This window comes from Arabidopsis thaliana, chromosome 5 (genome assembly GCF_000001735.4).
Source record: "Arabidopsis thaliana chromosome 5, partial sequence".
Lineage (NCBI taxonomy): Eukaryota > Viridiplantae > Streptophyta > Magnoliopsida > Brassicales > Brassicaceae > Arabidopsis > Arabidopsis thaliana.
In genome coordinates, this window is record NC_003076.8 from 1,900,227 (window position 1) to 1,925,543 (window position 25,317).

General features: G+C 34.0%; 6 protein-coding genes and 1 pseudogene across 24 annotated transcripts; 4 read left to right on the forward strand and 3 right to left on the reverse strand.

The window, feature by feature from the left end:
• Window positions 1-2,338: 2,338 nt before the first annotated feature.
• AT5G06260 (TLD-domain containing nucleolar protein) lies at window positions 2,339-5,051 on the reverse strand. 3 transcript variants are annotated; one of them, NM_120708.4, is made up of 8 exons: window positions 4,557-5,051; window positions 4,366-4,468; window positions 4,175-4,279; window positions 3,933-4,018; window positions 3,515-3,753; window positions 3,221-3,410; window positions 2,928-3,114; window positions 2,368-2,840 (listed from the first exon to the last, which is right to left on the reverse strand). In NM_120708.4, exons 1-8 carry the CDS (start codon window positions 4,607-4,609, stop codon window positions 2,529-2,531), a joined length of 1,275 nt encoding a protein of 424 aa, NP_196244.1. In that variant the 5' UTR covers window positions 4,610-5,051; the 3' UTR covers window positions 2,368-2,528. The 3 variants fall into 3 exon arrangements, with proteins under 3 accessions (NP_001330374.1, NP_001330375.1, NP_196244.1); NM_001342865.1 differs by having other exon boundaries at window positions 2,339-2,840; window positions 4,175-4,468; window positions 4,557-4,875; NM_001342866.1 differs by lacking the exons at window positions 3,933-4,018; window positions 4,175-4,279 and having other exon boundaries at window positions 2,365-2,840; window positions 4,557-4,875.
• On the forward strand, window positions 4,816-8,106 carry AT5G06265 (hyaluronan mediated motility receptor-like protein). 10 transcript variants are annotated; one of them, NM_001342868.1, is made up of 5 exons: window positions 5,022-5,157; window positions 5,553-6,198; window positions 6,338-6,540; window positions 7,007-7,169; window positions 7,660-8,106. In NM_001342868.1, exons 3-4 carry the CDS (start codon window positions 6,370-6,372, stop codon window positions 7,154-7,156), a joined length of 321 nt encoding a protein of 106 aa, NP_001318490.1. In that variant the 5' UTR covers window positions 5,022-5,157; window positions 5,553-6,198; window positions 6,338-6,369; the 3' UTR covers window positions 7,157-7,169; window positions 7,660-8,106. The 10 variants fall into 10 exon arrangements, with proteins under 10 accessions (NP_001330372.1, NP_001330371.1, NP_001330370.1 ...); NM_001342872.1 differs by having other exon boundaries at window positions 5,553-5,946; window positions 6,341-6,540; NM_001342873.1 differs by having other exon boundaries at window positions 5,061-5,157; window positions 6,341-6,540; window positions 7,660-8,040.
• A 3,680-nt stretch (window positions 8,107-11,786) lies between these two features.
• AT5G06270 (uncharacterized protein) lies at window positions 11,787-13,502 on the forward strand. 2 transcript variants are annotated; one of them, NM_001342874.1, is made up of 3 exons: window positions 11,787-12,289; window positions 12,447-12,591; window positions 12,669-13,502. In NM_001342874.1, exon 3 carries the CDS (start codon window positions 12,669-12,671, stop codon window positions 13,035-13,037), a length of 369 nt encoding a protein of 122 aa, NP_001331734.1. In that variant the 5' UTR covers window positions 11,787-12,289; window positions 12,447-12,591; the 3' UTR covers window positions 13,038-13,502. The 2 variants fall into 2 exon arrangements, with proteins under 2 accessions (NP_001331734.1, NP_196245.1); NM_120710.3 differs by having other exon boundaries at window positions 11,787-12,591.
• A 3,135-nt stretch (window positions 13,503-16,637) lies between these two features.
• AT5G06278 lies at window positions 16,638-18,193 on the forward strand (annotated as a pseudogene). 4 transcript variants are annotated; one of them is made up of 7 exons: window positions 16,638-17,016; window positions 17,112-17,210; window positions 17,309-17,365; window positions 17,452-17,515; window positions 17,614-17,799; window positions 17,882-17,950; window positions 18,170-18,193. The 4 variants fall into 4 exon arrangements; another variant differs by lacking the exon at window positions 18,170-18,193 and having other exon boundaries at window positions 16,642-17,016; window positions 17,882-18,061; another variant differs by lacking the exon at window positions 18,170-18,193 and having other exon boundaries at window positions 16,646-16,814; window positions 16,923-17,016; window positions 17,614-18,061.
• AT5G06280 (uncharacterized protein) lies at window positions 17,415-18,767 on the reverse strand. Of its 2 annotated transcripts, NM_120711.2 has the most exons (2): window positions 18,142-18,661; window positions 17,415-17,875 (listed from the first exon to the last, which is right to left on the reverse strand). In NM_120711.2, exon 1 carries the CDS (start codon window positions 18,621-18,623, stop codon window positions 18,153-18,155), a length of 471 nt encoding a protein of 156 aa, NP_196246.1. In that variant the 5' UTR covers window positions 18,624-18,661; the 3' UTR covers window positions 17,415-17,875; window positions 18,142-18,152. The 2 variants fall into 2 exon arrangements, with proteins under 2 accessions (NP_196246.1, NP_974740.1); NM_203011.1 differs by lacking the exon at window positions 17,415-17,875 and having other exon boundaries at window positions 18,055-18,670.
• Window positions 18,768-18,853: 86 nt separating this feature from the next.
• On the forward strand, window positions 18,854-21,199 carry 2-Cys Prx B (2-cysteine peroxiredoxin B). 2 transcript variants are annotated; one of them, NM_120712.4, is made up of 7 exons: window positions 18,854-19,381; window positions 19,782-19,856; window positions 19,974-20,055; window positions 20,145-20,224; window positions 20,399-20,524; window positions 20,644-20,757; window positions 20,869-21,199. In NM_120712.4, the coding sequence occupies exons 1-7, from the start codon at window positions 19,154-19,156 to the stop codon at window positions 20,983-20,985; spliced, it is 822 nt and encodes a 273-aa protein (NP_568166.1). In that variant the 5' UTR covers window positions 18,854-19,153; the 3' UTR covers window positions 20,986-21,199. The 2 variants fall into 2 exon arrangements, with proteins under 2 accessions (NP_568166.1, NP_001331225.1); NM_001342875.1 differs by having other exon boundaries at window positions 18,953-19,381; window positions 20,644-21,199.
• A 122-nt stretch (window positions 21,200-21,321) lies between these two features.
• LOG7 (Putative lysine decarboxylase family protein) lies at window positions 21,322-25,181 on the reverse strand. Its single transcript, NM_120713.5, has 7 exons — window positions 24,945-25,181; window positions 23,766-23,863; window positions 23,251-23,281; window positions 22,831-22,930; window positions 22,654-22,724; window positions 22,009-22,152; window positions 21,322-21,917 (listed from the first exon to the last, which is right to left on the reverse strand). Exons 1-7 carry the CDS (start codon window positions 25,050-25,052, stop codon window positions 21,816-21,818), a joined length of 654 nt encoding a protein of 217 aa, NP_196248.3. The 5' UTR covers window positions 25,053-25,181; the 3' UTR covers window positions 21,322-21,815.
• Between the last annotated feature and the right edge of the window lie 136 nt (window positions 25,182-25,317).

A 25,317-nucleotide genomic window follows, 5' to 3' on the forward strand; every position in this document is an offset into this window, starting at 1 on the left:
ACCTAGCTAATTAAGTTGATGTATTCAAGATCAACTTTTGTATCTAAATCCTATTTTATACGAGGATATATATCCAATTCAAAGGCTGCATGATTTTTTTTTTGCTAAGGAAGGCTGCATGATTAAGTGAACAAATTCAAAGATATGTGTTTTACAATCTGTTTTTGTTTTGTCGAATTTCAACATGTTTTATATTCGTTTATATTGACTATACAAAAACGAGTGCTCAAAAGTCTTAACATATTAGTAACATGTTATTTTTCTTTTGTCAACATGACTGCTGCGATTAGGGGCGTTGTTTCATGATTCCACATTTTGAATAACTTTAGCGCTCTTGCAATGAATCCTATAAATATGCATAAAATACATAATTACGGCTACATATAATCGGCGATATGATTCTAAGTTTTTCAAGCAATAAATTTTCTTGGTGGTACGTGAAATGTACTAATGAAACCGTATATATTATTATATGAGCAAACTGTTACACACAAACTATATTGAATACAACCAAATTGTTACACACATATAAACGTAGTACATATAAAATGCTCCCTCGAAGAAAAATAAAAAAGGGGGCAGGAGCGGTATCTGCGTTGTAAATCGTAGAGGGTTTCTATAATCTGCAAGTTTCTTTATTTAAATGTCTCAAAACGACAACCTTTCTTTGTTATTTTTGGAAAGTGGTGCGAGAAGCTTCACTGAGCTTCGGGTAAGTTGCAATTTTTATATTCTTATTATTCCTATACATTCATGATATTTTCTCGGTTCCCTAGTAAAATAGCATCATCTCTTTATTTTCTTCTTCAAATTGTGTTCCCTCCTGTTCTTTGTCCACAAATTGTTCCCTTTTAGTTGTTCGTGATTTCGTTATGAGTGAGTACTTTCGAAATACAATAATATAAATAGAGGATTCACTTGTAATTGGCTTATCATTCAAGTTGAAACCAATGGCATATATCTTGCGTTATACAAATAGGTTATAGGTACGTCGACTGCAATCGAGGTAATTGATGTACTATAGGTATAGTATAATATTTTAAGATTCTATATCCTTTGGTTTAGATGAAGTACTTGTACTTTCCAAGTGTGTATTCTTTTGTATAAATATAGATAATAGGTCCTTTATAAAGTATTAAACTATCTATTTTGGGTGATAGTTAGTTATGTTTTTGAATATATTGGGTCAGAAATTTTGAATCTAGAACATGTAACTCTATATCATAGTTCTTTAGCGGTTGAACTGTTCACGGTGATTCAAATCATTTCACTATCATGATTTCAAAATTTGAATCACAAATATGGTTTACTAAAAAATATTCGGTTTTTGATGTATCACTAGCACTTAATATAAGTTTCAACTCATGTTCTTAGGTTGTAAAGGTATTAAAATGAATTGCATCAAAAGTGAACTTAAAACAAAAGAGTCTATAGATATACTTAAAAGAGCATTGAGTATCTGAGAACAATATAATTTGCTGCATTTGCATATGTAGATATAGAATCATAGATATGTGTGAAAAAACTTATTGACTAAGATATTGATAGCTCCTAAGCAGGGGACCAAAGCCCTTGCTGTATTTTCTTTTTATTTCTAAACAAAACTGGCCTGAATGAGTGAGAGGACCACAGTTTTTTTCTTTTTCTTTTATAATTTTCTTCTTCTTCTTATAATCAAATATATAATAATTTTTGATCTGCACTGTTCCACAGACTAAAGTTGTATGCAGCCGATATCTTAGACTTAGAGAGTGTAGCCCCAACAACAATAATTTCCAAATTTATATTTTTAATTTAGTGCACTTAAGATGGAAACAAATTCCAATATCTAGAGACAGTTCATGTTACACACCTAATTAGTAGTGAAAACAAATTTTACCAGAATAAAAAAGAAGTAAAGAACATTACAAAATATTATATTGAATATTGTCTTAACAAATATTAAGATGACTTTAATGGTTTGTGTATCATATCCTTGAATTGATATAGACACCGATGTCTTTCAACTTACTAAATTGCAGAGTCTAGTTTTTAAAAGATCTTTCTTAGAAAAAAAATCAAATCCTTGAGTTTCTGACTTGAATAACATTTTGGTACATTTTTTTTTATCAATCCAACAAATTTGTTAAATTTAAACTTGATAGAACTGGTAATATTGTTGTTTTTTTTACAAAAATGTTTGCTCTTGGATGTTCAAACACTTGATTGGGCCATTCCCAGAATCGTCAAACACTTAATGGGTCATTCATAGAATCTTCAAACACTTAATTGGGCATTTCAAAAATATTTAGGATTGGGCTTTGTACAATTTTCTAATTCTAAAGCCACAGCAATAATACGATTTTGCCCTTCCATTTCACCATATTTAAACACTTTCTCGAATTTTGATGTGATTCAAGTGAAATGGAAATGGTATGAATCATACAACACTCTTTATTGTACATAATGTTTTTGCACACTCACTCTCACAATGTATACGAACGTTGAGTGTATATCTAAGATTGAATCTCAGAACCTAAATTCTCTATTCAATCATTTGAATTGCCTGCCATGCCGACTAGTTTGAGCATGTTGCGATCTTCCTTAAACCTCTCCAGAACAGTACCTTTCATGGCGTTATGTTTGGTGTCTTGTTCATTTGAGGCCTGAACGATTCCCCAGCATTCTATCACTTCTGGCTGAATTCTGCTCGTCTTGGAAAGGCTCGGGCTACCAAACGTTGTGCATTCGAATGTCTGGCCTTGATCGAAGCTTGCTGATATAAACAGGCCAAAGTGATTTATCTTACCTCCAAATCCTATCCCATTCGGAATGTTCTCCGATGTGAAATTAGTAGCACACTGCCCGACCGAGTGAACTTATATTAGAATATGCTTATAATCACATTCTCATATGTAGAAGTAACAGAGTGTCTGTAGAGGCCATACCCATTGAATGTTGGTGTTTGCTCCAGTTGGTCGGTAAATGGCTGCTTTAGGGTTAAGCTGGAAAAGAAAAGACTTCATGTCTCCATAGAAATCGCTGTACCTCTCCCAAGGTTGAGAGGCGTACCCTCCATACACATATCCTTCTGTGTCTTTGATGATTAGCACAGATGCCGACATACCAGTGTTTCTGCAAGATATCTTACGTTAGCTTACAAGCCTATACACACAAATTCTGTCTTGATTCTACTCAGTCAAGTTTAAATGATGTTATGTTACTGTTGAGAAACACTCACGATGTGTGTCCGAGGAATGTGTTGAAGCTTTGACCGTGTACGGAACTGTGATACAACAGCTTCCACTCTACAAGCTCATGGTGAGGAAGAGCTCCTCCAATATGCCAAGCGTATTCCTTCTTTAATAGTAGCCTATCTGAACTCACACTATCTTCATATAGCAGATGCGGGACTTGATATCCAGGTCTCACTATATAACAAGGTTCAGAGGATATAAAAAAGTGAAAAAAGGAAAATGTTTACCAATTTTGTTAACAAGAAAAGAGTTAAGATGAGAGAAGACAAAGAATAAACCTGTACTCGGGGGCATAAGCAAGCTTCCGAGGAACTTTCTGATAGTTGGAACGAATGAGCACCAGCTTCTGAAGTCTTCAAAAGACATTCCTTTTTCAGAACCATCATCAGATTTTGAGAAAGTAGCGGCATTGAGTAGCGCATCCACCATCTTCTTGTAATCACTTGATTCCGCATCAGAACTCTCAGTGGAGAACACACTCTTCAAAATCACCACCAGGAACGACTCTAAATCAGACCTGAAGACATACTAGAATGTGTCACATTCATAGAATGACCCCATCTAATCTAAGAATCTCAATTGAGTTTCTATCCAAATATGTTCTTAAGTGGATCAAGAGACCGAGTAATGGACATACAACAAAACAGGTAATGAAACTTGGATCACAGAAGCAACTTGAACCCACAAGATGGATACCTTGACAAGACCCCATTGCCATTAACATCCAAAGTCTGGTAAATAAACTCAGCAATCTCATCGTCAGTTCCTTTCTCGTATGTTGCCTAAAAAGCAATAAGAATTGAGTTCAACACAAGAATCTCTCAAATTCTAAATCGAGTCCTAGAAATTATAGTCCTATTGAAATCTGCATTATAAGATCTTCAAAAACGCAGAAGAAGAAACCAAATGATTAAGAGGATAAAAAGACTTGAGTGTACCTTAGCAATAACAAGATCTTCATAAGTCATTTTATCATCTTTCCTGCGTTGAGTGACCATATCAAACATCCTTTCTCCTAAAGAACCACTCAGACCAAAATACTCCTGTGACAATCGAAATCCGACAGGCTGAATTTAAATTATCAGACAATAGAAACCAGATAAGAACAGAACACAGAAATCGTCAAAACCTGGAAAACAGGGTACGAGACGTATTGGTCATTGCTCTGAGAATTGGAAGCGAGGGAGACGAAGAGAGATTTGAGATCATCGAGCTTCTTCTGAGTAAAAGCTCTGCAACAAAACACAAACACACAATTGATAAGATCGATTTCCAATTTAGAACTTAGGGAGTGAAAGGGAGATTGGTTCCGATGAATACCTGGAAGCAGAAATGAAGCGATGATCAACAGAAGACGAATTCGAATTTCCCATTCTCGCCGGGGGTTTTTCTCTGCTCAGTTCTCCGGCTGGTTTCGTTTCGTCGTCTCTGTTCTTCTATTATTTTTGATTGATCTTCAACTTCTTCAAAATTACAACTTCAACCCCTTAAAATATAAGTATTTGATAAGCACGAAATGTACTTATCAGAGAACTAACAGAAATTTGGTGAGAAGTAGAAGAAAGAGAGGAGGAATCAGAAGAAATTGAGGAAGAAGATGATTTTTTTGATGATCTTTCGATGGATTGTTTACAGAGAAGAAGAAAAGATTTCTTCTCAAGTACACGACCATAAAGAGGAAATGGGCTTTAAACACTAAACCCAGGTCAAAGCCCACGAAGGCCCATGAAGGCTCACTAATCTTCATTTCGGTTTAAATACTTTTTAATGGGTGGATCTCGAAGCAGCAGAGTGAAATATAAAAGTTGCGAGTTGAATCCACACAAAGAACAGAAAATAAGAAAGATAATAAAAGGAGGCAAACACGAAGAGCTCACAACAAGATTCAAGATTCAAGATTCATGCTTTCAGATTTCAACTAGTGAGTCTAATCTGTATAAACCTTACTTATTGCAAATCGTCCTTGTTCTTGTCGAATATACAGTTCTTTTTTGGTATCATTTTTTATGTGTCTATGTCTGTTTTGACTTTGTTGCCGAGAAATTTTACTAAAACTAGTAAAGCTTAAGCTCTTTCAGTCGTTTTTCATGTTTAATTGAAGCAGTAAATTGTCCTTCTTCCTCTATTGGATGCCATGGAAGTAGAAATCTTCAGGATTCTTCTTAGCTTTGATTCTGAGATTTTTGGAATTTAAAAGTTTAATCCTTTCCTATACTTCTTGTAATGGTCAAAGATTACTATGATTTTTGGATATTTTTCTATACTCCATAGTTTGTGATTTTGAGTTGTGGTGTTTTCTCTTTTTCTCGTTGGTAGGATGTTGAAAAGTCATGGAAAGTGCAGAAAATTACTGCCCAGAATTGTTGCTTCACCCTATTTGCTGATTCGGTTCGGTTTGCATTGGTTTTGAAATAAAAACTGGTTTCGGTTCGGTTTCATTTGTTTTGTGGAAAAAAAAAAGTCACGCGATGGAGATTTTGGAGAGAAGTGCGTTGATAAAAAAAGGCATGAATTGGAAAGGGGTTTACCCACAGAATCGCTCTCACTCGCTCAAAGCGCTCTTTGTGCGAGTGGGTACGAAATAGAGCCTTCTGATTGGCTTAGAAACTCAAAAAAATGTGAAATAGTATACATGTTGCTAGCTATGTTATTATTTACTTTTCGTCTCCTTCTAGGCAAAAACTAGATTCATGCTTTCAGATTTCGACTGGTGAGTGCTAAAATATGTATAAACCTTAATTTTTGCTAATCGTCTTTGTTCTTATCGAATCTATAGTTCTGGTCTGAATTTTTTTGGTGATTTTTATTTGTCCTGCTCTGTTTTATGACTTTGTTGCTAAGCTCGTTTGTCATGTTTAATTTGGAGCACTGAATTGTTCTTCTGGATTTGTTATTAATTTGGAACCATGGAAGCAGAAATCTTCAGGAATCTTCTTGGCTTGACTCATAAATAAAAAATAAGGTTTTGGAATGTGAAAGTTTAATCCTTTCCTACACTTCTTGTAAATAGAATGTTCAAAGATTACTTTGTGATTTGGATCCTTTTCTACACTTGTTAGTTTGTGATTTTGAGTTGTGGTATTTGGTGTTTTGTTATGTAGCAGATCAAATAAAAGACCACTTTACCTGCAAAATGACGAGATCGTGGGTGCTTTTGTTTGTTCTTATGTTCATTGTGTTGACTTCTCAGTTTGAGTGGAATGAACAAGTTGAGAATGAAAGTGAGACTAGTAGTCGTCCTCTGATTCTTTCAGATAAAGAGCAACAACATATCCCTCAAGGCAAAGAATCTGTACAAGTAAAGGTTTGTTTTTTATTGATTTTGGTGGAATTAAAATTGTTGTGTATATGAACCTAAGGAAGGAGTTGGGTTCTTAAACTGACACTTACTTGTCCAATGCTTTTTCTGTGACGCATTCCGTTTTTAGTGACTTGCTTAGTTTCTTTAGATGTTAAAACAAAGTCCCTCACTTAGCACTCTAAATCTGATTGCTTCTTCATGTTTCTTGTCAAAACCTTTGTGAAATGATTGTTGCTGAAAACGTGTTCAGTTTTGTGTATTGTTGAGTATAGTCTTAGGAAAGCAAAAGAAGCTAGTTTCTAATTTCATCCCATCACTTTGATTCTTCCAAGTGATGCATTCGCAGAAACAAAAAGCATACCTAATCTGAAATCTTGCCCTATTAGTTAACTTTACTAAGCAATTTGATTGCCTAAGGATACGCTTCATTGTATGATCTAATGATGATATGAATGTCTATTTGTGGCAGAAAATTCTATTTCAAGAAAAGAAAATTCAGAAGTTAAACGAGCTGGTCCGAGATCTAAGGAGGCAGTTGCTACAATGCAGAAATGAAAATCAGGTTGAGTTAACGGAGCTAGAAACCGAGCTTGATCAGCTGCTGGTAACAGGTGTTTAGTCCATTTTTACAGGTACATTGTTTTTCCCCTAGTAAAGATGCATGATTAGAAGCATTCATCGACTTAACAGTTTCGATTGATGAATCTTGGAATTACCTATTCATTTAGGCTTTAGATATGGTGGATGGCTAGAATTAAGTTTCCAACTAATATGATGCACTAGGAGATACTGGATATGATTAAGACACAATACGCGCATGGTTTCTAAATTATTATATGGGCCAGGCTTATTAAAATGAATTTTCCATATGAATTTCATTGTTAGTTTATCAGCTACTACATTCATCATGTTTCACGAGTGTTTTGCTTGCTGTCTCGACTCTCGACCTTTTACTTTAGAGATTTCAATATATTAGAAGAGATTTAAGAGGTAGTTGAGAACTTTTATAAGCTGGCCAGAGATATAATGAAGGGAAGTACATATTTGCTTGAAGTTAAAAGGTTTCACTCTACTTGATCATCAGTACTGTATTCTGAATCACATCTTGGTATGTGTGTGCAGGTTGATGCTTCTACTCACTAATCCTCCATAGGCTTCAACTGTAAATCCAGATTCTTGATCAATCTAATACCGTAGCCCCTCTTTCTAAGCACTACACTTGATTCTGTACTTTGATGGAGAAATCAAAGAAGAGTGGTCCTTTTTGAAGTACATCAAGTATGTATAGCCAAGTCATGACATTTGGTTTATATTTATTTTCTTGTATTTTTATCATTATACTTAAGTGTGGCACTAATTGCTGGACTCAATAACTTGGACATTTATGGGAAGACCAGAGTCTGCAAAAAATAGGACAGACAAAAAAAATAGAAGAAGCCAAAAACTCATGAAAATTTTACTTAATGAGTATTTTGTGCCAAATCCAAATTGTTCTAATTTCAGTATATGTAGAAAAACTCATGAAAACTCAACTCAGTGTATGTAGATCCATTTGACATTGATCAATAAACTTGGAAAAACAAACTTCAAATAATCAAGCACTAGTTATTTCAAATAGCATTCCAATATACGTATGGTCAAATCTAGCAAAAGGTTATTGTTAATTTTATTTTTTACTTGAAGTCTATGAGGTTTGGCATCATACAAAAATCCAAGGAATTATAATTCTTAGATGGATTTAACTTTTCTATGCCCAAACAAAAAAAAGAAGATGGATTTAACTATTCAAATCGAACTGAAGTGAAACAAACTCAAAACTCAAAAATGTTTTTATTTATTTATTAGGAAACTCAAAATGTTAATTCTATGTAAATTACTTTCTCAATCTTCATTACATGTTTTGACTTTTGATTATTTAAGAGTTTTGGTGTTTTACTACACCACATGAAATAGATCCGTTGTTATCGTTTCTATCTTTATGATCCTCACTGATCCAATTTCCACGCATCGTAATTTAAGTACTTCCATATGCATAATTGTCAACATATGGTTCTATATAAATTATTAACATCTCGCGTTTCGTTGAATATGGAAGATATCTTGATTTTATATTTAGGTTAAAATATATTGGATAATTTGACCTTAAGCTAATGCTTTAAGTAGTGGCTGATGTGCGAGAGAGCCATATCTTCACTGGTGGTAAGTAAAGTTACAACCAATAGTCCTGTATATGTTTTGTGTTGGGCTTATGGCAAAAAAGATGAAATGCATGAACGTACGTAAACTTAAAAATTCAGTACTATGTTAATGATTTACTAGAACCAAATCAAAGTTCGACTCGAATTATAACATTTACATTTGTATTTTTTTGGTGAAATTACGTTTGGTTTTTTTATTTTTCTTTGGTTGACGCGAGGAGTGAGGTTTTAACAAGTAACCTTTTTTCAAGGGGAATAAGTATATAACTAAACCCTAAAGTCAGCATTAGTAACCAACTAACCATCCAAAAAAAAACAAGTAAGCATTAGTGTTTGTAAGTGTGCCCACGTCGTTTACACGAATGTTATTAATTCGACAAGTCAACTAAATGATTTTTTTATAGCCAATGTGAGATGATGGGCGATGAAAGTCAATTAAGTTGCTTAACTGGTATACCTAATATTGTTAATGAAAAAAAAAAGAGAGAGAATACCTATGCTTAGCGGTTTGATATCTAATTAACATGCCATAGAAAGAAAAAAAAACTGTTGAGAAAATTTGTTTTTATGTCCTTGTGTTGAAAGATACATACGATCTTCACAATGATAGTATGATCTTTGATGCATGTGATATCAAGTTGCACATTAGTTGGTGCAATTAAGGGTACCCAATTTATTGAAAGGAGCCGAATTGTTAATGCTCGCTTTGCTTATTTTCTTAGAATTATATATAGTATTTTACAAACTCATTTCTAATTAACGTACGGAAACAAAATCTGAACATGATTTGGGTTTGTTATTTAATAGTTTGTACTAATGTTATTGTCGTGTCGAACCATGATTTTTATTTGATGGTAATGTCAAACTATAAAAATTTCTTAAAACAAAAACCTCGGTAGAAAAATAAGTATACAGTACCATTCACTAACCAGTTTACACATTTATGATTATATTTGTAATCTATTAACTTTTTATTAATGTACAATAGTTTGACTTAGCCACTTGGATTATAAAGAATTCGAAGCTTCTTTTTATTTAACTTAAAAGTCAGATTATTTTGGGCCAAAACAGAAAGATAACAGGATGGGACCAAAGAACAAAGAAGTAGATTTACGAGGAAGAAGGGTAAGCTAAGACATAAACAAAACAAAAACAAAATAAAAATTGGTCCCATCGGAACCGTAAACACAAATTCCTTCTCCCGCTTTCCCCACATATTCAATAATGACATGTATTATACGAAACTGAATTAGATAACAATACAACAATAGTATTAGCATAATTAAGTTACTTTACATGTATAGCGAAAAGATGTGTATGTAGTTAGTTTAATCATGCTAAACTAGTTGATTTAAAAGTCGATCACCTTCTGATTTTTCATTTAATACTCTTAAGATTTCATACATACGGGCCTAACATTAATTGTATAAATCCAGCCAAACATGGTATTAAATTTATTTAAATGGAATTAATTGTAATGTTGTCAACTTTCATAATACTAGCAGTTGGATATATATATCCGTATTCTTACGATTATAAAAATGTTATCATAAAGTTGTGAAGAAAGAAAAAATAGTAGTAGATCCTAATTTATACTACTATTTATTAAACAAGTGAAATAATAAACGTTCTTCCAAATTTCATTAAATAACTTCACATGGGAAATTAAGTGACGCTGCAAATATTAGTAAATTGCTTTCGGTGTGAGGCTAAGTAATTTTGTAGTGTATAGCCATTACTAACCTTGGCATCGTTATATCTATAATTATTTTGTGTTTTTTATTTATAATCATCTGAATGTGATTAACATTAATACCCAATTAATCAAATCCTCTTTCTCCTCCAATTAAGACACCTATACGCTATGCATGTACATTCGTCTACGAAATAGTATATATAAGTAGTAGTATACAATCTTTTGATTTTGACCTTTGAGTAACTGCTATATTATGTAGTCACTTTACGTCCTGTCGAAGTTTCAAAACTCAAATATAAATCACTAGGTGAAAAACATACTCCATTATAAACCCGTACAACAAATAAACTAACACATATTTGAAAATGGTTCGTGCTTAACCTATGGTAATTTTATTTATCAAACAAAAACTATGGTATTTTAAAAATGTCTATCTATTAGAAAATGATTTTTAGTATCTTTATCTATAGAATAAAAAACTAGAAGAAAAACATGATTTGTTAGATCTCCCTTAGATCAATTAACAAGTTTTATGATTTTTTCAAATTAAGTCACCTATCATCGAAAGAAGATGGAATCCAGCACTAATAATAATGTGTATAGAGGCTCAAAGACATGGGTATGTACTGCAACAACGCTTTCTGGTTATAAGAAAATGAAATGTTAGTAGGCTGATGATAGCATGAGTCTAGTGTTCTTTCTCCTTTAACCGTTAAAACTTATAATATTTTTATCAACTACACTCGAGTTCCAGAAATGATGAATTTTCATTTGTGAAACAGAAATGATCAATTTAAACGGGAAAAAAACAGTCAACCACATTCTTTCAAAAAAAAAAAAAAAATCAACCATAACTTCCTTTGTATTTTGTTTTTTTCTTGCTTTAACTCAAATGTCAAAGTTTATAAACAACCCAAGCCAGTCACAATCTACCATCTAGAGACTGAGAACAGTAGCACAACAAACTTTAGAAACACAATCAAATCTTTTAGATTTCTCCAAACTATTGGTTTAGGTTGTAGTTGTATAGTGAAACTCCTATAATCAATCAAATGATTTGATATCTAACTGATAGACATAATTGAGAGCTTAATTAGATCCACCCATATGACTGGTTATTCATAAACAACTACAAAATTTGACCACCAAACCTTGGACCCACTTGGAATACTTCATGGGGTTTATTACTTAGTTCCAAGTCTCGTATCATCCTCAACTTCTTCCTTGTCCCCAAAATTTCAACAAGCCAAAAATATAGTAATAGAAATGCAATTTAGAGATTTAAGAAAAGAGTCATGGGTAGTTTTGGAAACTGAAAATTTATTCTTTTGTCCCCCTCTCATAATAAAACTAAGGCCAGGAGGTGGTTCACTTTATATATTTGCATTGTATTTGGGTTCTCTGTACCAATTCTGGTGTGTTGCCATTTAATTTTGTTTGTGTTTCTTTAATTTCAATTTAATTTCTTTGACTGTACATTTTTTACTTTCGAAATTATGATTTTTCTTCTTCTTCTTCCAATTTCAACTTTTATTATAAACATCTAATTCAAGTTGGTTGCCCATTTAATTTCTTGGTTCCATATATTAACTCCTATGAAGAAAATAAAAATAAATAATGGTTGTTCTGTTGAGTATTTAATTTGATTTCTGTGTATTAGCCATTAAACACCTCTCTTGTTCTTTTCCTCCTCCTATTTAATAAGCAATGAATTGGATTCCTGCAAATATCTACAGATTTTCTTGTGTATTTATTAAAATACATTTAAGAAATTTAAATTACTGGTTTGAAGTTGAAAAAAGTAATTAGAATTCGATACTCTTGAGGCAAAAATTAAATCAATTAACGCAATCTGATAGTATGTATCGTCTAGTAGTAGTATACTTCAATTCAATCTTTATGATTCTCTCTCTCTCACACAGTCCTTTCTCACTCATAATTAAATTAAGCCTTAATGAAAAATCTATCTATCTCCTCCTTTAATTTTCTCTCTGTGTTCTTTCTTGTATATAAAGGCCTAAGCTCAAGCAATCCAACCACCAGTGGTAATAAGAGAGAAGACTCTTCTTTTTTTTTGGTAGAAGAAGACTCTTCTTTGTGATACAAGTAACCAGTCTTTGAGATCACAGAAAACCTCCTTCTCAAACCGTAGGTTTCAAGGTATTTTCTCCGACCAAACTCACTTTCACTTATAACAATCTCTCTTCTTGGTCTGAACCAAACTTAATCCAATTTAGATGAGTCGAAGAAGTCCAAAGCTGGAACTGAAGTTGAATCTCTCGCCGCCTACGTCAAGCCAGAGGAGGATGGTTCGATCTCCAAGCCGCTCAGCGACGACTTCACCGACCTCACCTCCAAGCTCATGCGTCTCGTCGGAGATGAACCAGGACGAGCCATCTGTGAGATACTCGACAAGTCCAGAGACTACCTCGATGGTTCTTGTCGGATGTCCTCGTTGTCTCATGTACGTTATGCTCTCAGAAGACGACCCTAAATGCCCTAAATGCAAAAGCACCGTTCTTCTTGATTTCCTCCATGAAAACGCCACAAACGCCAACGCAAACGCAGCCGCTGCTTCCTCTGGTCGCAAGACTCGAAGGAACTGATGAAGGACCAGTAAAATCAAAATCCTGTTCCTTCTTTATGTTATTTATTTTTCTTTCGTTTTTTTGCGAATGTAGCTGTTGTTTTTATGAGAGTAGTGCTAATCACGCTCCACTCTAAAACCCGGAGAAGAAGGTAGGAGAAGGAAATTAGGGTTTCCCTATTCAAGAAAATTTTCAAAAAGAGTGGAGCGCGAATAGCACTAACTTTTCTTTTTCTTTTCTCTCAACATTTTTCTACCATTTGAGTTCTCTAATGGAAGAAGAATTTTTAAATATATGTGAAAACATGTGTCATTGTCTTCGTATTCCTCTACTCTATCTAATTTCTCATACTCTGTTTCGGATGCTCTGTTTCTAGGGCATCTCTGTTTTTTGGATGTGTTTGTAAAAAGAAAATAGAGGTTTTGTGTGTACGACTATAACAAAAGTAGACATTCTTAGCGTAGCAGAGAGATTGCTTACACATCACGAAAAGGAAGATCTAAAAAATTGACTTGTGAAAGATATAGCTTGATCCTGATCCCCAGAAAAAGCTGGAGAGAAAACTATATAGATTCCTTGTACTTGTTGATAAAGCAGTTCAGAAGATAGAAAGAATGGTAAAATCAAAAATGGTTAGAGATCAGACAAGAACTACTTATTGGTCCCACATAGTAACATTTGACCCCACAAACTCATACACACAAACTCGAAATTCTCCTGTTTTTATTTATATATATATAATTTTGTTTTATGTTAACTCGAGATAGATCTCTGCTCATTCAAAAAGTCTTCAGAGTTTGTAGCTAATCACAGGCCTAAAAACTGATTTTTTTCCTTTCCCTGCAAAAGAATCCATAACAAGATTTTGTCCTCAGCAATTGCATGGTTGGTTAAAAGACAGTAGCAGACAAATTTAGAAAATGGGTTTGCAAATGGCAAAACAATTCAGAGCAAAAAAAGTGATAAAAATCTAATCTATGTGCTTTTTTCTAAACATGAAAACATAGATTATATAAAAGAAAATTATAACGATCTGTTAAAAAAAAAATTTGCCGACGAAGAAGTACACAATGAAGTGAAAAATAATAATGAAAGCTGGTTAAAAATCAAAGAGGAAAGTAGTTCAGAGCATTAAAATTAAAAATGAATAAAAACAGAGGAAGGTGCTTGAAAATTTTATAAAAATATGTTTTGATAACAGCTGTTCAAAATGTTAAGATTTAGAGATCATTAAAACCAAAATATAAATGCAATAGTAATTGAGACAGTTGAGAATTGTAATGAGCGTTACGTCAGATTATAAATACGAATTTAATTCCACCTTCATTGCTCTTTCTCGCTCACCTCTTCAAAGAAAGAAAGAAAGAAATAATTATTATTATCATGAATCATGATCATGATGATGCTACGAATTTATTTTCTTTCTCTTTTTTTTTTTAGTTATTACACTACTTGGCATGTCTTTAAAAGAACTCCATTTCTCTTCTTATCATTCACTAAATGCCACCTTTCTGTTGCCGCTTTCCAATTTTAGCAATCTCATCTTTCAAAGCTCCATGTTCCCTTATTCAATTCCTGCTTCCTACCTCTCCTTTTCTCTCAATTATCGCCGGTTCTCTTTGATTAACGTTCTACCTTCACAGAGTTAATAATTTATAACCCCACATTGAACCAAACCAGCTAGATAGTATTTAACATCTTTTAGGTTATTGGAATTGACATCAACCAAAGTCTATTACACTTTTTTTTTATTAGTTTCTTGATGTGATATAACGTTTGTGAAAAGAGTTCCTAGAGAATTTCGGTTTATAATTCCTCGATATATATATTGATATCTACGAGACTTACAGTTAAATTTTGAGTTAGAGAATTGTTGTGTGATCAGTTCTTGCATGTTAAAACTACTATAGTTCCATCTACTGAGTAAGTCTCTCAATCATATTCATGTTGGATATTAGAGAAGTATATGTATGTATTTCATCATTGACGACGAGTAGCCATGAGTGATGGAAAGAGAGTAGATAAATTGGCGTTTCGAGGGAGAGAGACAAGAGGAGTAGTAGATTTGGTGTGGGCCCATTTGTAAGGAAGAGGCCCACCAAAGATATTTGAGGACCAAGAGGAATTAGATCAACAAATACACAAGGCAAAACTATTTTCGCATGCAATTGCACGTTCACAAAATACGAAAAAAGCATGCAAAACCCATCCCTACTTTGAATTTGACCACCATGTCTTGTGATGTCCATTGCTAGCTTAATTTATGACGGGTTCTCTGACTCTTAGATATGTTAGATACATGCATATCTAATCTATGAGAGTTACAAATGTTATTAATTAATTAATAATTAGTGAGATACGTATTCGACCATCAGTCCACGTACGAAAGTCTTAGCCCACACAATTCGGTGTCCATGAGCATTACATATCAGGATTAGTCACAATCGTATATCTAAGAAAATTAGGTTTCCAGATCCAGTTATCAACATTTTAAACACTTTTCTTTCTCGATAACATAACATATACAACAAACGGATGTGAACATGAATCGCAACTCAACCATGCATGACATTAATACAAACAACTAGACTACAACTACAAGTTATGATCATCTTATACATGTCGAAGGTATGCATTTTATACTATTTTGAATTTGCCGGATGTTGCCCGAGGCCTATATAAGCTTTATTTAGCTTTCAAAAATTATTGTTTAAGAATTAAGATGATCCTTAACGTCTTTCCAACTAACATAACACACATAGAAAAAAAAAACGAAAGAGATTTGGCCAAGCTTTAAAGAGGTATGTCATAGTTTTAATTTCTATATTTGTTTTTTCTAGTTAATTAACTAGTTATTGCTTCTATAAATGCATTTAAACTTGAGTAGTTGAAATCTTATGATGATGCCTATTCTTTATTGTGAGTGCAGTACACATTTAAGCTTCGATATTTTTTCTTTGTATCTCCTATTTTTTTCTAAGTCTCGCTGACATCTTTCATATCAATTTATATAGGGAGCAATACTGTCAGAAAATTAAACACATGAAAATTGTTGTTATTAATTTATAGTATTGTCATTAATCGTCAAACTTTATTTAAAGGATTTTAAGATTCGTTGGCAATAATCTGAACGAAAGTACAGTCTTAAACTTATTGTTCGCATAAAGAAGTAGACATTGTTAGAATTAATATTACATTGTTACAGATATGAGTTCTAACCTGGAATTGATGAGATAATCAGTCTCACAATAAGCGACAACAGTTCTCCAACTAATGTTCAATATATTTTCAACTAACATCAGTATTCAGTGCACATATTTAGTTCTTGTAATCTGTTAAATGTAGTTTGTTTGACTGCTTTAATCAAATCAGGATTCAGTTTATTTTAGTTTCTAAGCAATGATAAGCAGAACATTCGTTTTGGGCTTTTAATTGGGCCTTTATCTTGTCTTTATTTTTTCGTCTGAAAACATCGGGCCTATATCTTCACGTCTAAATTTTAAATACAGGGAAACTGTAGCTTACAATGATGATAAATTTTTAGTTTGGTGATCCATTTTTCTCACCTATATATAATTGAAGAAAAAAAGTATATGCATATACAATAATTCAGGTAGAGTTTGACCCGAAACGGTTACAACGGTTTGGCATAATAAACAAAAAACAAATTCGGCATCCCAAGGAATGCAACGTTCACTGAGGCTTTCTCTAAAAGATAGTACTAAATTATAAAAGAAGCGTCTTTTTGAAGCAATCTCAAACTAAACCTTTTGCTTCTCTTCTCTCCCATTTCCTGTAATCATTTCTCCGATTTAACTATCTCTCTTTCTCTCATTTGCAGTTTTCCTGAAACTTTTCAGAAACCTAATTTGGTTTCTCTTATATATGCTCTTAATGAACCAGTTTATCCGGATTTCGGGTTTGATTCAAGACTCTAACCCTAAAGTCTGTTAGTTGATGCAAAGATGCTCGGAGATTTCATCACAAGAATCATAATGTTAGACCCTCTTTCTCTCTCGTCTTTCCTTCATCTGGTTTTATATTTAGGCATTTTCGTTCTTCTTTCTCTTAGATTTTCTGGAAAATTTGCAGATTGCTTGTGGGTTACGCGTACCCTGCATATGGATGCTACAAAAGCGTGGAAAAGAAAAAGCTTGAGATTCACGAACTTAGATACTGGTGCCAATATTGGTAAAGCTTACTAATTGTTAATAAAGAAGATTCCTTTTTTGGATAAGGGTATCTTATTCTCATAACCATCTTATCAAAAATCCGAATTTGATTTGTAGGATCTTGGTGGCTCTTCTTACTGTTTTCGAAAGGATAGGAGACATCATTGTATCATGGTTAGTACTTATATGTCAAACTTCAAATCTCCATCATATGCTTCTTTATTGTATGAAACCTTCTGATTCATCTCATCTATCCGCAGGTTACCACTCTACGGAGAGATCAAAATCGCTCTTCTCATCTACTTATGTTACCCGAAATCACAGGTACTAACTACAGTACAATGCAATAAAAATCTAATGAGAATTCATTCTCATTCTTAGATTCACAAAACGACCAATCTTCTTCTCTTGGTTTCTAACAGGGACTTAGCTATGTCTACGAGAAGCTACTATGTCCATACATGTCAAAACATGAATCTGACATCGATCAAGGAATCTCTGTCTTAAAGATAAGAGGACATTTAGTAATTGCTCAACTACTGCAATGTATCTTCCACTGGAGCCTCCAAATCTTCAAGCAATTGCAACAACAATTCACCATCTATAAGGTATTCAAAACAAACATATACATCCTCAAGCTTTACTGCATCAGAGCACTCTCACCAAATCCATCACTTCCTTTGTCTACAGAATAAAAACCAATCAAAGTCAAAAGATCAACAACAAACAAGAACTTCTTTAATGTTTCTCCGTTAGAAGGTGCCTGCTATACTACTCTAAGCCACAATCTCAATAACCGGGTTTTTAAACCGCCGGTTAACCGGAGTTTCACATGACTTCAAATTGACCACAGACGAACAAAAAAAAAAAGATTTTTCCTTTGATATGTTTTGAATATTGTAACACTTTATTGTATACAATTCAATTCATGAAAAATCCAATTTTCTCACCAAATCAAAGTTTATTTGACAATCAAAGGAACACGAAACGATTGAAAAATCCAATCAAACACACGTCGCAAGAACTGAAACCCGGCGGATAAGTGAAGCCAAACGCGGCGGAAGAATTGAGAACCAGCAGAATCATCTGACGAAGTAAGCACCGTTGGTTGAAGATAAGACAAAGCAGCTTGCTTAACGAGACGGTTACGAATCGAGATATCTCCGGCGGCGGTGGATATAACAGGAGAGCAGCTACCGTTGATCGACGGTAAATTGAGTGAAGAGTTAATCGGAGAAGAGATGATATCTCTGAGAGAAGTGTAAGCTACGAAAGAGGATGGTTTTACGGAGATGAGCTCGTAATCGAACGAAGACGGCGGCGTTGAAGCTATGTCGAAAGGAACTTCTGGAGGAGTTAGAGTCGTCATGTTGGATATGGATTTTGTACGGCGGAGTTGAGTCGCCGGAGATTGTGACGGCGGAATCTCCATAGTCTTTCTTCTTCTTTTTTTTTGTTTGGTTTGTTTGTGAGTTTGTGGCTGATTGGGTTTTGCGAGTGTTTAAAGTAAGGAAGGAGGTCCAATTATTGATCTCTATGATATGTACATTTGTCACTATCTTGTGTTGTATTAATTAGTAAAGAGATACGTTTACTTTATTTGTATTTTCTTAATTATTATGATTGGAATGGAAGATAGTAGGCAAATTACAAAATTTAAGGATTGATTACTATTTTTGATGTGAAGATTAGATGGAAATATATTCGGAAATCCAACCAGCCTAAAAATAGATTTTGATTTAATTATCAAAGTATGATCATCAACACGGTGTCGTTCCGGTTCATCGAACATTCCACTTCTTTCTTCTTGTCTGAAAAATCTAGAAGAGCAGCTATTTGGTTTCTCTATCCGATTCGTCTCTCTCACGCCCTCACGTTTATCCACCTCATCCTCAAACCAAACCACAAGACCTCTTTTTTAAGTAACCAATCACAGAGAGATAGAGAGAGAGAACAGAGTCAATGTCAATGGCGTCTATAGCTTCTTCTTCTTCCACCACCCTACTCTCTTCCTCTAGGGTTCTTCTTCCCTCCAAGTCTTCTCTTTTATCTCCTACCGTCTCTTTCCCCAGAATCATACCCTCTTCCTCGGCATCATCCTCTTCTCTCTGTTCCGGGTTCTCCAGTCTCGGTTCCCTCACCACCAACCGCTCCGCCTCACGCCGGAACTTCGCCGTCAAGGCTCAGGCTGTAAGTTGACTCGCAATGCCATAAATTTCTTGTATTTGCTCCATCTTCTCATTCACTATGATTGTTGTATGAATTCGTTAGCTTGTTATAATGGGATCCGTACTATTTTCCTGCTTCTTATCTCTTAAGGGTTTTGAGATCATTGGATAAAAGACTAAACTTTAAACTTTTTAGAGTTCTGCGATTTGAATTGAGCGACATTTTTGTTACCCTTCTTTCGGGTTTAATTAGGGATGGGAGGAAATGATCTGAAATTAATTAATATGATTCACATTTGGCTCATACACAGAAATCTTTTGAGCCCTGCATAGATAGTGAACACCAGTTAAAGAACATTTTGTGTGGTTAAACAATTCGATGATCGATGACTGACTAGTGTTTATATGTTTTATGAATGCAGGATGATTTACCACTGGTCGGTAATAAGGCGCCTGATTTTGAAGCTGAGGCAGTTTTTGATCAAGAGTTCATAAAGGTACTTTCATTCCATTCAAACCTTATTTAACATGTTAGTTAGTTAAGTGTCATAAGCTAAGGTCAATGCAGTAGAGCAATGTTCTGATAGTAATCGACCTATGAATCATGGTTTCAGGTGAAGCTCTCTGAGTACATTGGCAAAAAGTATGTTATTCTATTCTTCTACCCTTTGGACTTCACTTTTGTCTGCCCCACTGGTTAGTATTCTGCTAAGGAAATAGCTTCAAAACTGAAACTCTCGCCCTCATAGTCACTGAAATTTCCAATTTTTCTTTGCTTATTCTAGAGATTACTGCCTTCAGTGACCGTTATGAAGAATTTGAGAAGCTAAACACCGAAGTATTAGGGGTCTCTGTCGACAGTGTGGTAAGTCAAATTTTTATTTCTCCACCTGAACCAAGAAAGAACATTCTGGTCTCAGCATTTTGAAAAATGGTTTCAAGTATTTGATGTACTCAGAACCTTGGCAAGTGGCAGTCTGATAATCGAATGGAACGTTTTCTTTTGGATAATGGAACGTTTGATTCCATGTTCATGTAGTTCTCGCATCTTGCGTGGGTCCAAACAGACAGAAAGTCGGGAGGGCTCGGTGATCTGAATTATCCTCTTGTTTCGGATATCACTAAATCCATTTCAAAATCGTTTGGAGTGCTCATCCCTGATCAGGTAAACGATTTCTTCTGACATAGTTGCATCATACTTGCATTGAGTCCAATCCACTTGTGTTCTTTCAAGTAACGTATAGCCACTTTGAATCAAAGCATTTTGCTAATATATAAGTACAGGGCATTGCACTGAGAGGGCTTTTCATCATAGACAAGGAAGGAGTCATTCAGCATTCCACCATCAACAACCTCGGTATTGGCCGAAGTGTTGATGAGACAATGAGAACCCTCCAGGTAATAAAGAGAAAAATCACATCATTGAGATAGATAGATAAAGAGAGATTTGTTTTTGAGGTTTAGGGTTTAGATGCGTTATTTGTTGCTTCTTGTGATGTTGTCTTGCAGGCATTACAGTATGTTCAAGAAAACCCGGATGAAGTGTGCCCTGCGGGATGGAAGCCAGGGGAGAAATCAATGAAACCTGACCCCAAGCTCAGCAAAGAATACTTTTCAGCTATCTAGAGGCTAAGATTGAACACATGTTTGGTGAAAATTAGCAATCAGAGTTGTTTTATTCGTCTTTTCAAAGTTGGAGCAGAGTTGTTATTTTTAGCCAAAGAACCTTTGTATCTATCTCATCTTTCTCCTGTTTCTGCTATGTGATTCTCCTTAAATTGAATCAAAAATAAAGAAATCCTTCTTTTCTTTTGCCAATATTTATGTCTTTCACTTGTGTAAATAGTTTATAATAATGCAAAGAGGCAGAGTATTTTGACCATTGCAAAAAATAAATTAGAAAAATATCATGTGAGGTCACAGCTCCCTGGAATTAGATAACTATCTGATTGATTTGTTTAATAAACTTGAGTGCTCATTAAGCTAATCTCCATCTGTAGCCGACAACAAAATTATGTTGTGGTATTACTCGGAATATTCTCCACTCGGATTAATTAAAAAATATCGTACATGATAATTTTCTGGTTAAATAAAAATCTGATACCTTTGACACGAGAAAAAAGTTAAAAACTAGAAGTTATGGATAAAATCAGAAAATAACCAAAAGAAAAGGATCGTTTTGTCATTTCTTGAAAATAGCCCTATCCTTTTTTTCCATTAAACCAAAATGTACAAAGACAAGTGGGGAGTGATAGGGTTTGGTATATACGCGGTTAGCAGTTACCCACATGGTTTATCCACTTCACACATTTAAACCACCCCTACAAAATAATGTTTATCAAAACGACCCCAATACTTTCTTTTGTCTTCTTTCCGCCCTTACCTTCTGATGTTAAACAACTTAATTTCCGCTGTACACTGCTTTTACCAAAAAATAAACTCCCCATAATACATCCTTACGTAGCGGTAGCTACCTCCGAACCCGGTACATAACTTATCCGGTCCACTTCATCCCAAACCAATTTTGATGTTATCTCATCAAACTCCGGTTCATATTCCTATAACATCATTTTTAGAGTACGTACCATCAACAAATGAACCATGTATCGAATGTCTTATATTGGCACGAATATGAGGCTCGAAATATACCTCGAGTTGTCGAACCAACTCTTTAGCGTTTGGAGCTGAGACGATGATTCGACGAGCCATTGGGGATATAAATCCTTCGTCCACAGCCTTATCAATAAACGTTAACAGCGAGTTGTAGTAACCATCCACGTTAAGAAGACCCACCTGTCAAAAATTATTGACCAAAAATAATGTTAGAAACCAAATATCTTTAAATAGTATAAAAGAAAGATTACGACATGGGAAGCTTCCGGTCTCACAATCAGGGGTTATGTAGTCGTACGTCGTGACAACACATCGTTTTTTATATTCAATGCATATATCATAATATTACATGCTCTTAGAATATGTACATTTTAATTTAAAATGAGAATAGTACCAAAAAAGTTTAAGAGGTATAAAGAATCCCAAAAGGAATCTTGTTCCATGTGATTATTCCGACGTAACATATGCAACCATTTGTATCTTCTTCATTCAGTCAAATTAAACCACACATTATATGAATATAAATTCTTTTTAAGGTTTTAAATATGAGAAAAATATATCCAACACGCATATTCCGGTCGTAACTCATAACAATAATGTAAGCTCATATATCATACTTTAAAATGAATTATATAATCCGTAAAAGTTAAACGAAATTTTTTAATTTCCCTGATTACGTACCGGCTTACGGTGGATACCGAGTTGAGCCCATGTAATGACTTCCAGCAATTCTTCTAACGTACCATACCCACCTAACAATTTACCAATAGATTCATTCGACATATTTAGATCTTATCCATTTTTCTAAAGGAAATGAGTTTTATACTTTTATTACATATAAAGAATTGGATTACAAACCAGGAAGGGCAATGAATGCGTCGGCTTGGCGAGCCATTTCAGCTTTCCTTTGATGCATATCGGCCACGGCTTTAACTTCTCCGATGGTCTCACCAGTTATCTACAAATTATTATTAACATAACTTTTAGGTATCTTTATTTATTATTGCCTCTAAAATGTGAACACCGCAAAACATCTTACATATTATATTGCATGGTCTTTTTATTGTGGGTTTAACATATAAAAATATTAGTTGGTCAAGGAGATGTATCGTGAAGGAAACCAAAAAACGCTCCAAGTCTCAATCATTCCTTTTTTGGTCCTACCACTATTTTATGTAGATCATTACAAGGCAATTTCTATCTCAATAATACTATATATATAATACCAAGTCCAACAAAATTGATATTTCATTCAATAGAGCTTTATTTGGTGCATACCTCTCTTGGCATCAAGGTTTTTGGAATGACCCTACAAGAGATAAGTGAATATACCGGTTAAGAATGATGTATATAAAACAAAACTGGTATGGATTTCAATCTACAATTAACTAGAAAGAAATATGAAAATTGGCTATTTTGGTATAGATAGGTCATTGAAACGAGATTCTCTGATAGAACAAACAAACACAGATAATAAAACTAGTTGTAGCTTGAGTTTAGTAAAATAATTTAAAAAGCAAAGAGACAGTTTTGGACAAAGGAAACATGCACAGATCCTTTTTTGTCGTTGTTATGTTACCTCTCTAATGAAACTCAAGTATCTCTTCATATAACCAAAGAAGATTAATCAACTTATCAAATTCTATGCGACAAAAACAATAGGTTAATAGCCATCATGTAGATAGTCATAATCAACGGTCAAATGTTTGAAACACAATGATGATTTATAGCTTACTTCCCTAGCAAATACATCATCATATAAATAGATACATAGAAAGAGAGAGAGAACAAACCCTAGAACATGGCGACCACCATGATGAACAGCTTGAGAGACGAGACCCATAAGCCCCACGCTACCACCTCCGTATACCAAATCAATCCTTCTCTCCACCTTCAACCACATTTCCACCATCAATTTCTTTCATTATTATTATTATTATATTGCATTATTTATGATAACAGAGTTTTCATGATGAAAATGAACACGTGTCACAAACCCAAATCCACAATCGACCCCAAAAAGAAGCAACCACATCAAATATCAAATCTCAATTAAGAGAAAAGGAAAAACAAAAAAATAGCTCATCATCATCATCATCAATCCTAATTTCAATTGTCACCATCCTATTAATACTATTATTATTACCTACAGATCAATCAGAAGAGGGTTCTTCAAATTATTTTATTTATTCAAACAATTTAGTGTCGTTTGAAGAGAAGTACACCCCACAACACACGCTTTGTACATAGAGTCATTATTCTTCCAACGAACATTTTTGTTGGTTTTCATTGCCCCTCGAGGCAATACAAAAACTGTCATTATTATTTATCTTTCCCGTAAACAAAATCATTGGTTTATACTTGGAAACTTAAGTTTTAGGTTTAAGAAAAATCATATGAAACCTCAGACTCATGGAAAAAACAAGATATATGTGTGTAATAATGTAAATCACTGAAAATACAAAAAATTATCTAAAAAAAAGAGGTCATGCAAGAGTGCTGCTCGAGTGACAGGCGGGTTACAGCTAAGCATAGTAGAAATCACTATTTTCTCATCCCTCTCTCTCATGCCAATAACATTAAACCATAACACAAATTCGATTTCACAAAGTAAAAAATTGAAAATCAGCATCCACACGTTTGGTAGATTCATCATTGTTCGTTGCAACACACAATCAAAACCACATAATAGCCAATGTTTCAAAGAAGATTCTGAATTCGTATCTCAAATCAAATCTTCATTTTTGAGTTCATATTATATACCATCATAAAGTTTTGAATCAATCAGCCTTTTGTATCAAACAAACTATCCAAAACGAGAAATCTAAAAAAGCGAAGTATTTACAAATGACACAACAAGATGATTAATAAGTTACTTTTGTGTTGAGTAGTGAAAATGAATGTAATATATAAACTATTAAATATACATATATATGTTAGTGAGTAGAGAAAAAGTTGAAGAGAGAACTTACCAACTCGTTACCCAATTGAATGGCAGCTTCTTGGTATGAAGGTTTTTTGCCGGAACTGCTTCCACAGAAGACACAGATCCTCTTGAATCTCGATTTTGTCTCTTCCATATTTCTCTCTCTTTCTCTTTGTTACTTTGTCTCTCTCTCTCTCTCTCTCTATCTAGAGCTTAAAAAGTTGAAAATTCTATGATTATTATGATGAATGAGACCACACTTTGGAATTGTGTTAGTATTTATATATATATATAGAGGAGAAGTGGGAGAATATAAATGCAAATGCGATTCCCATGCCCTGCCCCCTTTTATTAATTATTACTACTATTCTATCTATATTTTATTTTATTTTGTGTTCTCATCTTGCGAAGAATTAAGT